Consider the following 13,035-nt stretch of genomic DNA (forward strand, 5'->3'; position numbering starts at 1 on the left):
ACCAGATTATTTGCTTTGCTTTCCATTGGTTCCTGCTTTCTCAGCATCTGTTCTCTGTGCCACGCATTGAACTAAATTTGCACTGAAGGTAGGGTTCAGTACCTGCCTTCACTTCAGGGAGCTTTTTGGAACATCCTGCAGTTTAGGTAATTTCATTGACATAGCCATGAATTTTTACTAGTTGGGGAAAAAACCTTTTGAGTTAATATTCATTTGCTACAATTTGAGTCAACTTAAAGACAGCAAATTAAAATGGAGAAAACTGCGTTAACTTTGCTATCATTTGAGATGCTACGGTGCATTTTGACTTTCGTTCAATGGTCTCTATGCTTTTTTAGTTAATATCTCTTAAAATCGGCAATCTCCAATCTAATCAAGATTACAATTTTTTAAGTCTCCCAACCATCAGAAGTTCATTGTTGTTACCTCTGTTAGCAGTAACTTAGGCAAATACCTTTCCAGTTGTCTCAAAGTGAATTTTTGTTGTTGTGCAGAGGAGGAAGAAAGTGGGAAAGGTGAAAAGAGGAAGAGAGAAACAGACGATGAAGGAGAAGATGATTAAAACCCCAAATAACTTGCAAAGAAAGAACTGTTCAGTATTGGTTGGACTGCTCATATGGATTTGGTAGCTGTTTAAAAAAAAAAAAAAAAGGTAGCTGTGATACAAACCCCAGGACACCCACCCACCCAAAGAGCCAAAGAATAGTTCCTGTGACATTCCACCTTCCTCTATTTAGCCCCTCTTGGAAATTCACCACCAAGCTTGGGGACTTCACCCCACAAAATTGTAAGCGTTGTTAGGTTTTCGTGTCAGACTTGCTGTAGCGTGGAGAGTTGTGATTGGTGAGCCAGCCATCTGTGGTGGCTTCCAGTTACACCGAGACTGTAACAGCATTTTTACTTTCTGTACAACAAAGAAGCTTTGTAAATAAAATCTTAACATTTTGGGTCTGTTTTTTCATGCTTTTCTTTTCTTTTTAATGAAATTTTTTTACATTAGGACATTTTATGTGTCAACTGCCAAAAAAGTATTTTTAAGAATTTAAGTGAAATAAACACGTTCCTCTTTGGTAAAGCCTAGTTGTATGCTTACATTTTTAAATTAGACTTTAATTGTAAGCTCATGTGAAAACACTAAAGAACTGGTTTCTATGACATTTTTATATTAATGGTTGTTGAGGGGAAATGCACAAGTATATAGGATCTTTGGACACTTAAATCTGATTCTCCTCCTTTCTCTACTGTGGGAGTAGGCTTTTTAAAACGTTTGAAATTCCGTGCTCTAGAGCCCCTGAAAGCCAGGAAAATTGTTAGACTAAAGTAATAGATGAATTAAGAAAAAATAGGACAGTATAAAGGAAAAGCATTAACACTGGTTTCTGGGAGATCCTAATTCTAATTCTGCCTCTGCCACTAATTTCCTGTGTGACCTTGTGTTGACCTCTGGATCACCTCCCAATCTGTAAAATTGAGGGGGTGTGACCAAATGGCTTCTGAAGTCTCTTGTAGCACTGATGGTCTGTGACCCTCCATGACAGGAAGGTCTGAAGAAAAAAAATGGGCTTTGCATCAAGGCTGAAACATGTAGGGTTTGACTGACAAGTGAACAGAGTATGGTTTGTTATCAAGACAGGCGTGCTAAGGAGGAATGACATGTGAAAAGCCTTGCCAAGGAAGCGGGTAGGCACTGCCCAAGGTCAGCTTGGCTTTTCCAGAAGATGGAAATTTTCTCTATTCTTAAGGGGATTTGGGGGAGGGGTAAGATGTTCTGCAGTTTGTGTGTTCAGTGGTTCAACCATTTAATAGATGTGTGACTTTGTTAATATTTTTTATAGTAGAAGATTTAAGGATTGTTTTAGTAAATCTTCATTGGAATGAGTATAGGGGTCTTATGCATAAAAGTAGTGTTAAAGATTGGAATCTAATTTGAATTTATATCTAGAAAAAGTTATGTAGTGTCAGTGGCGCCCCCAAACAGTGTGTACTTTAAAATTGAAGTGTTTGGGCTTTAGGGTTTGCTTTTTGCAAAGGAAATTCCAAAAAAGTTAAATTGGATTTCTGGTTTAACAGGTACTAAATTTTTCTCAGCCACAAGGCCTTTGCCATTTGGCAAATCTTAGATACATTATAAAGCAGTTTCTTCTGTAGCCAAGTTTTGCATGTATTGCCAAATATCCAACAGTAACTTTGGATGATTGTTTTCTTGCTTTTTCATGTTAACAGAACTTTCCAATATCTACCAGGCACCTAGGCTGGGCCAGTTTCCTTGGTGGGACAAGAGGGAGAGGGCTGGAGCAGAAACAAGCCAGCTGTTGGGTGTTCACAGTAACTAGTAGGAAGAGAAGATAGACAGGAGTGATACTTACTAGGACCTGTAACTAGAGGTCCGGTAAGTGTTAGGGGGAATTCAGAGGCTGGAAAGGAGCATCAAACTGGAAGGATTGGGGGTGTCTTCTAGGAAGGAAAATATTTGAGTTGCACATGCTGCGGATACAGATTTAGAAATAGGCTTTAGAAAAGGCCTGGGGAAAGGAGGCAGGAGCGTGACAGAGCAGGGGTCTGAGGTGAGCAACTACTGAGTACATTTAGGTTCAAAGGGGCAAGTTTGCCCAAAGGGTGGGAAATGCAGGAATGGCAGGTGAGACTGCAGTGGTAATTTGGGACCTTCTAGAGGGCCTTTGAAGGTTCAACCTTTATTGGGCATTCACTTTGTCACTTTGACCTGCTACATGGGGCCAGTGATGTCTAGGAAATTATCAAGCCAGGTTTTCATTTCTATCCTATTTTTCTTCTAAAATGGGGTTTTCCAGAAGGCTTTGACATGCTGACTTCTGGGAGGGCCTTGAGGCTCAGCTGCTCTTGACTAAAGACTATTTTTAAATTCTTGAGAAGCAAGCTTTTTGATGATGTCACAGAGTGGACCATATTTCTGGAGTTGTCTCCCATCTGAAGGAGGCCCTCGGAGTGGGTTTGCTTCTAGCTTTTGCAGTGAATGAATTATAAACTATCTAAGCTGGTTGGGGACTATGTTGGGCTAGATAGCTGGTGCAGGGTGGGTGCGGGGTAGGAGTGTCTTTCACACACCTGCTCCCCAGCCACAGCAGCTGCTCTTCCTGTGTGATATGTTGGAATGTCATTGCACCTGAAGCATTTCTCCTTTAAAAATAAAAGAATCCATACTCATTGTACAGATGAGGAAACAGGTACAGGAGAATGTGAGTCAAGGACTGGCCCGAGGTCCCTGGTAAAAGTTAAAGAACCCAGGCTAGAAACCACATGGCCCTGTTTTCAACTTGGTGCTCTTACCTTCAGTTGACTCATTCAGCTCCAGGAATCCAAGCCCAGGAGTGCTGGCTACTTCTGACGGGAGTGCAGAGCATTTTGTGAGAGGTACTAGCTGCCACCCCCATCACCACCATGGGGACTCCTGACTAGTGCCCGCATGAGGGTAGCTACGGCAGAGTCCACATTTCCATTCTGGCCTTCTATTTGGCGCTACCCTACCCCCAGAGAAAGGTGAGATCAACCACGAGAGTAGTTCTACCCTTAGGCTATGACCTTCCCTTTTCTCCAGCCCTGTCAAGTGGTGCTGACATCAATTTTAATGAGGCGGATGATACCGCTGTGTTGACAGTTTGAGAAGGGAGTCAAGTTACCAGCTGACTTAGACTTAAGCTTAGGTCGGCCAAAGAGTTGGCTCTGCAGGAAAACCATCAAGATTGCAGCAAGTGTAGAAATTCTTCCCAGAGCCAATTAGGTCAGCCTCATAATCTCTGACCAAGTATCTTATAACTTGTCCCAGGGATGTTGAGAGGGCATACAGAAAAAAGGAAACTACCCTTGGAGTTAACTCTGTCTGATAGAAGGGACTTCACCCCACGTCAGGAGGAGTTTGTGAGGGGTGGGGGTGTTCGTTATGGCCCGGCTCCACCTCAAACCTGGAGAAGCAGGAGTGGAGTGTGGGGAGGAGGGCTTCACTGAGAATCCAGAATTCTGTGTTAGCTCTAGCTTGGCCACTGGCTGGTATTTGACTCCCCTCCACTGCCACTCCCTCCTGTGAGTCTCCAGTTCCTCAATGGAAACTATGGGGCCTGAGCTAAAGGAGTTTAGAGTTCTGTTCTGGCTGTACAAATCTAAATGGGATACACTCCAGGTTCTATGCAGCAACAGGGACACTAGTAGTTACTCATGCTTTACTCCCCATTACCCCAGAGCCCTTCTGAGGAGTAGCAAGGGTTTGTTTGGGCTGGTGGAGTAAAAGGGCTACAGCAGTAGCAGGAGACCTGTGAGGAGGCTGTTAACAGTTATCCGGACAAGGCCGGATGAGGGCTGCACTCTCAGGAGTGCCTGTGAATGAGGTGGCTTCCAAAAACAGTAGGAATACTAGGAAATCCGTCTTACCAGTCAGGTTCCTGTGAGTTCTGGAAGCAGCGTCACAGACTCATTGGCATGAGCATGTTGTAGATCTGGCACTAGAGGGCACTAAAGCTTCCAGTCAGAAGGAGCAGAGGGCCACGTACTGAGAAAGGAGGATCCTTTCTAGCCCCTGTGAAGTAATACACCATAATCCCCATTTTCCAGATGTGGAATCTAAAGGGATTGGAGGTGAAGTACCCTCCCCAAAGTCACGCAGCCAGTCACTAGCCGGCTTCTCAGCCAGCTCTGCCCAAATCCAAAGCGTCCACTCCATGGGAGTGCACCTCTTTAGGGCCCTCTGGCTCCTGACCCTGTTCTATGAGAAAGTGGGCCTGTTTCTTCCTCCTCGGTCTGGGAGCAAAGTAGAGCCTGGCTAACTGTACCCCGCTGGTTCGGGAGGTTCAGGACAGTGAGAACAGCTAAAGTCTTCAGAATGGAAACCATGAAACACTTAGGACAGGCAAATAGCATCTGTCACCATTCATCTTTTCACACTGAGGGAGGCAGCCCTGCATATACCACCTTGGTGAACTTGAAAAGGACCCTTGCTTTCTGGAATTCCGTTTTCCCATTTGTAAATCGGGAGCGCCTTGCCTATTCTCTCTGCTGAGTGTGAAAGTGCTGGGCGCCTGTGATGGGTAGCTTCTTGAGAAGAGCTGAGGACAGACTGTGCCAGTGGCCTCTGTTGGTGCCCAACTAAGCTAAGGTGCATGTGACCAGGGTTCTGCACAGCCATGTACCTACAAGCAAGGTAGGTGAGAAACAGGCATCTTAGAGGAGTCAGCCTGGCATGGGGGCACTCAGGGAGGGGATGGCAGGACCCTGTGGAAACTTGAGAGGTCCACAGGACCCCAGCCAGCCCATGGGGTTGGGAACCCCTGTCAGGCCCTTGGCTTTGTCCACTCCTGTGACTGGGGCATCTCTTGCTTGTCTCTGATTGGCCCTTAGGCCCCCTTCCTGCTGGGACATTGGCCCATTGTTTCCCTGCTTCTGAAGTCACCCAGTGCCTTCCCATAGCTACCTGTCCAAAGCCTACCTACAACCACCCTGCCCATGCTCAGGCCTGACTAGCTCCAGTCTGACCCATCCTGAGCCCCACTGCTGACCAAAGAAATGCTGGTCCCAGTGTGTCCCTGGCATACTATAATTTGTATGGCTCTTTTTTTTTTTTTTTTTAAGATGTTTCTTTATTCATGAGAGACACAGAGCGAGAGAGAGAGGCAGAGACACAGGCAGAGGGAGAAGCAGGCTCCATGCAGGGAGCCCGATGCGGAACCCGATCCCAGGATTCCAGGATCATGCCCTGGGCTGATGACGGCGCTAAACCACTAAGCCACCTGGGCTGCCCTGTATGGCTCTTTCACATCTATTATCTTGCATCTATTAGGAGGCAGTGTAAGGACTCTGACCCCATCTTTCAAATGAGGGAATTGAGGCTCAGGGTGACTATTACAAAATCCTAGAGTGCAGAGCAAGGCCGACTTCACTCCCCACTTTGTGCTCTTCCCAGAGAATACTAGGCCAGGGTGAGAGAGCTAACAGGGCTATGGGACCGAGTCTATTGGACTTGGGAGAAGCTCATCTCCAAGGGTCCCTCATGTGGATGGGGACTTCTGAAATCCAGAGCTCTCCACAATGCAAGTGCTTCAGTAGGTGGCAGATAGAAGAAATGGGGACGCCTGGGTGGCTCAAGTGGATCGGGCATCTGCCCTCGGCTCAGGTCGTGATCCCAGGGTCCTGGGATTGAGCCTCATGTCAAGCTCTCTGCTCAGAGGGGAGCCTGGTTCTCCCTCTCCCTCTGCCTGTCACTCCGCCTGCTTGTGTGCTCACTCTCTCCCTCTCATTGTCTATCAAATATTTTTTAAAAAAGAAAAAGAAGAAATGAAGCTGAGGAAATCCAAGTTCCCACATCTTGGGCCTCTTGGGCGGGCCCCTTGAGACCAACCAACCATTCAGTGTCCCACCCTGGACCTGTCATCCCTACACTTGCTCAAGGGATCTCCCCACAGCCTGGCTCTCCTCAGGGACTCCGGTGACGTTCCTGCCCGGTATACACACACACACACACACACACACACACACACAACACACACAAAACCTTCTGACCTTTCCAGCCTTACTCCTTGTCCTCCCTGGTCCAGCCATCTGCACATTCCTGCATGTTTCACTTTGACTTTGTTCATTCTTCCTCAATCTGTGCAAGCAAAACCTACCCCATCTTCAAAAAGCAGCACAGAGCCTCCCATATGGCCTGGCAGGCTGGCCTGCCTCCTTGGGGTCCTCCTTGATGACCTTGAAGACTTGCTCTCACCATCCTTGCACTGGCCACTCTGCTCCCTGCCTCCCTTCCCCTGCAGATAGTGGGTGCTCTTGCCATGTGTCTGATCCCTTTGCTGTGCCTCACACACTAGCACTCTGTGCACACTTCCTCAGTGACCCAAGTGTATTTGAGTCCTGGGGCTGCCATAACAAAATGCCGCAAACTGAATGGCTCAAATAGAAACTTCTTGTCTCACAGTTCTGGGGGCTAGAAATCCAAAATCAAGGTGTCAGGGTTGATTCCTCTGACGGCCATGAGGAAGGATCTGGTCCAGGCCTCTTTACCTGGCTTGTAGATGCTATCTCCTCACTGTGCCTCTTCCCACAGAGTTCTTGTGTGCATGTCTGTGTAAAAATTGTCCTTTTTTTAAATCAGGACACTAGTCACCTTGGCCTAGGGCCCACCCTAATGACCTCATCTTAACTAATTGCATCTGCAAAGACCCTATTTCCAAACAAGGGCACACTTTGAGGTGCTGGATGTTAGGACTTCAACAGATGCATTTGGGCAGGACACAGTTCAACTCACGCTACTAAATGTGTGAATTGTAGAAAATCTCTGGGCAGAGAATGGCTGTCAGGTGTTTAATCCCCACCCATGCCTGGGTTGGGTGTTTGGACATAGAAGCAATGTGATTAAAACGAGTACTCGGGAACTCAGTTTTTGAGAGCAGAGTCAAATCGTGGTTTGCCTCCCATCAGCTTTCTGATCCTATGTAAGACAGTTCTTTCAAACTAAATTTCTCTTTCAAACCATACTAATTCATGTTAATTATCTACCCCCCCAAACCTTACCAGAAAAATTAGTATATTTGGAGGAGCAAAGGGCCAAAGTGGCAGCAGATAATACAAATCAATACAGGGAAGTCTGGAGACCCCAAAATCAGAATCCACCCATCTGGAGCTAACAAAGTTCTCTATCTCCAGATACCCATGGACACCTCCAAAATGCAGGGAAATCCAGGCTCCCTAAACTAGAAGAAACCAGGTCTCTTCTAGTTGAATCCCTCTAATCCTGGAGCCCCGCTGGCAGGCAACATTCCTACCTGACTTTGTTCGATACCTCAGTGATGGGGAGCTCATTCTTTATAAGGCAATGTGTTCCATCTTAGAAAAACAGAAAGTTCTTTAGAACAGAAAGGCAGGGTTATCTTTTATTATTATTGTTAGGTAAACAATCTTGTAAAAGAGCTCTTACTGATCCAATTTCCTATAACATTCTAATTTTGCCCCATGGAGCCACTGAGGGGGGAAAACACTCTAATTCAGCTTTTTAAATGGAGTCCTGTAAATAGTTGATATCCATCATGCCCTTTAAGCCCCAACCCTTCTTCCCCACAATTTATCTCAGTTGAATGTTCTTTCTTCTTTAAAGATTATTTGTGAGTGTGTGAGAGAGAGAGAGAGAGTGCAAGTGTGCAACTGGGAGAGGGACAAAGGGAGAGGAAATATCTCAAGGACATATCTCGGAGCTCAGGGCCTGACTAGCTCAGGGGCTCGATCTCCCCACCCAGAGATCATTGCCAGTCAAAATCAAGAGTCAGACACTCAACCGATTGAGCCACCCAGGTGCCCCTCTCAGTTGAATGTTCTTCAAAGTTTCAACAAATGAATACTCCTGTGACGAGATTCCAATGTCAGGTGCATCCATGTTGTAGTATTCATTAGTACTTCATTCCTTTTTATCACCATGATATTCTATTGTATGGCTATATTACGTTTTTTTAATTCATTTTATTCATATTTGTGTAGACATGTTTTCATCTCTCTTGGGTATATACAGGGAGTGGAACTGCTGGTGCAAATGTTTACTGTATGTTTAACCTTTTGAGGAACTGCCAGCTGTTTTCCAAAGCAGCTGCACCAGTTTACATTCCCAGCAGCAGTGCATGAGGCTGCCAATGTCTCCACGTCCTTGTTATTACCCGTCTTTCTGATTCTAGACATCCTCAGGAGTGTGAGGTGGAATCTCATTGTCGCTTTGATTTGCATTTTTCTGATGGTTAATGATGTTGAGCATCTTTTCATGTGCTTATTGGCTGGGATATTCTCTTTTAACACATGTCTGGATCAGTTTGGTTGGCCTCAGGTTGGCAGTATCACATGGTTGAGACACAGTTGCTGAGGGCATTCTGAGCTACCGGGGCTGTTTTTAGAAATAGCTGTGAACTGAGCAGACAACCAGGGGGAGGACTCAGTCTGAGCTGGTGATGAATGTCTCAGAGTTGCCCATGAGGATGCAGGAGATCTTGAAGCCCCGGGGAACAGATGAGATGGCCAACCTTTCTGAGTGTTGGTTGAGAATTAAAGTTTTTAAGCTTTGGGGGGGCTCTTGGAAGTTAAAGGTGAGAAGAGCAGGTGGAGACACATAGTAGAGGCCCATTCTCCTAACCTGGGTGTGGAGGGGGGCAGCATCTGTCTGAGTGGGAAGGAGATATGGCTGCTGATAGGCACAGTCGGGATGAGGTCTGAGGGTAGGAAGGAAGGTCCAGCAGGCCACAAGCAGTGGAAACAGACCAGGCAGCCAGAGTTTAGGAATGAGACCCATTCCTACGTCTCAGAGCAGGACAAGAATCTGGGTGGACAGGTCTGGGGGTGTTAGGGGTCTGGCACAGGGATTCTTGTGCAATCCTCACCACTGCCCTCTGGTGGTGGTTGCCTCTCACAGGAAGTTGAGCAGTTCCTCTTCAGCAGGGACAGACTGAGCTGGGAGTGGAACCCAGGCCTTAATCATTCCAAACCCTGTGCTTTCCAGGATACTATATCAGCATCATGTGGTGACCCGGCACAGGAAGAGATTGTTATCATTTGAAAGGAATTTGGGATGGGGGGGTGGTTTCAACTCTTGAGAAAGATTCTTCTTGACTACCCATGAAAAGGAGCTCCTCTTATTAGTCTCACACAGCACTTGATTTGTTCTTTTCATTGCTCTTATTATTATAATTCATGATTTATATTGTTAAATAAAGAAAACCATGGGCCCCCAGTGGTGTCACTTAGATTAGGCCCAGTTCCCAAACCTGGGTGCAATACTCAATCTAATTGCAGTTTGCAACCTCCCCCAGAAATGTGGTCTTAACAGGTCATTCAGGAAATTTTTCTTTTCGTCGGAGCCAGGGACTCTGTCACCTGGATCCTCTCCATCCGCCAAAGAAAGATGAGGGAATCTGCAGGATTAGATACCTTATCTATATCCCTAGCAAACAGCCTCCTTTGGAAAACAATCATTTTCTTTTGTGAATAGTTTTCTTACCTCACGCTCTGTCTACAAAAAACTTCCATTTTGTACAGTTCTCAAAGTGCTCCTCTACTTGCTAGATGGGCTGCTGCCCAATGCATAAATCATTTAATAATGCCACTTAGATCTTCAAACTTACTTGGTCGAATCTTCTTATTTAACAATATCAGTATGTGAATGATAGTGTATATTTACTGTAAACTATACATTACAGGAAAGGACCACACTCTTTGTTCCTCACTTTATTCCCGGTCCTGGCGAGGTGCCTGACACACAGTGGGCACTCAGGAATTATTTGTTGGGTGGGTGAATGAGGCCGTACTTGGAAAATGGAGGCAGGTAGGGTGTGTATCACAGGTCAAAATCTTCCAATGGCGCAGGGAGCCCGCTTCTCCCTCTGCCTATGTCTCTGCCTCTCTCTCTCTCTGTGTCGCTCATGAATAAATAAAATCTTAAAAAAAAAAAAAAAAAAGAACAACCTGGGACACCTGGGTGGCTCAGCGGTTGAGTGTCTGCCTTTGGCTCAGGGCGTGATCCCAGAGTCCCAGGATTGAATCCCGCATTGGGCTCCCTGTGGGGATCCTGCTTCTCCCTCTGTCTATGTCTCTGCCTCTTTCTGTGTGTCTCTCAGGAATAAATAAATAAAATGTTTTTAAAAAATAAAAACAAAACAAAACCCCAAAATCTTCCAATGGAGTATGAGTTGACTTTCACCTTCCATACCACCCAGGGTGTGATGGTTGGCTTATTTTCTCATGGATGATATAAGAATGATGTTTATATTACAGGGATGAGGACCAAGGTTGAGGAAGCAGGAAGTAGGTGTGGGTGAGGGTGTAACCAGCAAGGGTGCCTGTAAATGGAACAACTGAGAAACTTGGGAGGATCAGACAACTTGGCCTCTTGACACCAGGGCAGGTCCTTGGCAGCTGGGGTTGAGAGACTTGGGTGGATCAACAATTCATTCACTTCTTCCTCATAGGAACTTTCCAGAAAGTTGACTTCAAGAGCAACTCAGGCAACAGTCATGTTTGCCTAAGAAACTGAAGTCAGTAAACATATGAAGTCAGCTATGTCTCAGTGTTCACTGTCATCTTTCCTTTTCGGCACTTGTGTGTTGAGAAAATATTTATTGGCACCTCTTAAGTGCTAAGTTCTATGCTTGGTGCTACAGAGACAGTAGGAAACGGTCCAGGTCTGCTCTCAAGGAGCTCCTGGCCCTGCAGGACACTTAAAAGACAAGGATCTAAACAACATAGGGATGGAGGTGTAATCTGTCTTGTTCACCATGCTATCTATCCCTCAAGCTTTGCCTTGAGTTTAGTGCTGAGCAGGTGATCCAGATGGTTCCTGACCCAAAGACGTTCACAGCCTAGAGGGAAGACAGACAAGATAAGGGGCAGGTACCAGAAAAGGTAATAAGTGGGCAAGTAAGAATCTTATGGGAGCCCAGAGAAGACTGTTGGGGACATCAGAGAAGGTTCTGAGAGAAAGTGACTTTTATAGTAATGGACCAGAAGGTGGTCAGCCATGGCTCAGTATGGTGGAGGTGGAGGAGTGGGAAGCCTACAGACTCAGAAAACGGCTTACGTCAAGGCCTGGAGGTGAAAGAACATGATCCCTCAGGGTAATTCAAAATAGTTAAGTATAGCTAGAGCACAGAATGGCAAAAGATTAGGCAGGAATGCAAGGCAACTTTATAGGAACCAACTTAAGGAAGGGCTTAGCGTAGTAGGACTGACCAGTGGGGCCTCAGACCCAAGGGTCCCAGGTCTGGGGACTGGATCTCCATCTTCTCTCTCCCTTGATCCTCATGGACCCAGCACTCTGGGTTATCCTAGTTTCTCCAAAACGAAGTTCTTCCTTAACTTCTCCTGCCAATAACAGGGGGGGAAAATCCCTCATTGTTTTTAATTTGCTTTTAAGACCTTCACACGTACTCTCATTCATTTCCATATATTGAACATTGATTCATTATCCAAGCAGAAAAGCAACAGAAAGCACTGGAAACTGGCTTTTACAAAAAGAACAAGTGTGAAATGAAAATTGTGTCTTTTCCTTCTATAGTAAGATACAGCACTACTTTCATTTACTGAAAGCTTTTATTTAATCACAAATAACATCGGCCTAACTTGTTTTGTGGGAAGGTTGTAATTTATTTCTTTATTTATTTCTTTATTTATTTTATTTTATTTTAGAGAGAGTGAGTGAGCGTGAGTGGAGGGTGGGGGGCAGAGGGAGAATCCCAAGCAGACTCCACACTGACCGCCGAGCCCAACAGGGCTTAATCTCCCCACTCTGAGATGATGACCTGAGCCGAAATCAAGAATCAGATGCTTGGGGCATCTAGGTGGCTCAGTCAGTTAGGCGTCTGCCTTTGGCTCAGGTCATGATCTCAAGGTCCTGGGATCAAGCCTCATGTTGGGCCCCCTGCTCAGTGGGAGCCTACTTCTCCCTCTCCCTCTGCTGCTCCCCCCTGCTTGTGCTTGCTCTATCAAACAAATTAATAAAATCTTAAAAAAAAAAAGTGCAGATGCTTAACTTCCACCCAGGTGCTCCTGGTTGTATTTTTAAATGTGATTTCTCCTTTTTCCCTTTAAACATAATTTTCACGATTCACAAATTATTTGAAACCATAATGGTTTTCTTTAGCACATGTAGCACTGAGTTACTTTAGTGCTGGGTTTAATTTTCTCTGGACTCAAGGTCTTCTGCTCTGCCTCAGATGTCCAATGCCAGTTAAACCTGATAGATAGATGGAATGCAAGTGCCATCTGTTCTGATATACCCACAGATCACGGATAAGTGAGCCTTGCTACGATCCCCTCCTTTCCTTTGATTGCTTCCTCCTGGCCTCCAAAGGTGCCCTTCTTCAGAACCCCTCAACTCTGGGACCCCATGTAGCCCAGGGTCCATTTTCTATCTGCCTTTTTTTTTTTTTTTAAGAGTTTGTTTATTCATGAGAGTCAGAGAGAAAGGCAGAGGGAGAAGCAGGCTCCCTATGGGGAGCCCAGTGTGGGACTTGATCCCAGGACCCCAGGATCACAACCTGAGCCAAAGGC

At 45.7% G+C, this 13,035-nt stretch overlaps 1 protein-coding gene across 2 annotated transcripts in view; it reads left to right on the plus strand.

Annotated features, from left to right (window-relative positions):
- Positions 1 to 955, plus strand: part of ANP32B (acidic nuclear phosphoprotein 32 family member B) — a 42,610-nt gene extending 41,655 nt beyond the window's left edge. For both annotated transcript variants that reach the window (XM_035696895.2, XM_025432382.3), the window contains one exon: positions 495 to 955. In XM_035696895.2, coding sequence (XP_035552788.1) covers positions 495 to 562 — 68 coding nt within the window. In that variant the 3' untranslated portion in view covers positions 563 to 955. The remainder of the gene's footprint in view (positions 1 to 494) is intronic.
- The last annotated feature ends 12,080 nt before the right edge of the window (positions 956 to 13,035 follow it).

Source organism: Canis lupus, chromosome 11, assembly GCF_003254725.2.
Source record: "Canis lupus dingo isolate Sandy chromosome 11, ASM325472v2, whole genome shotgun sequence".
Classification (NCBI taxonomy): Eukaryota; Metazoa; Chordata; class Mammalia; order Carnivora; family Canidae; genus Canis; species Canis lupus.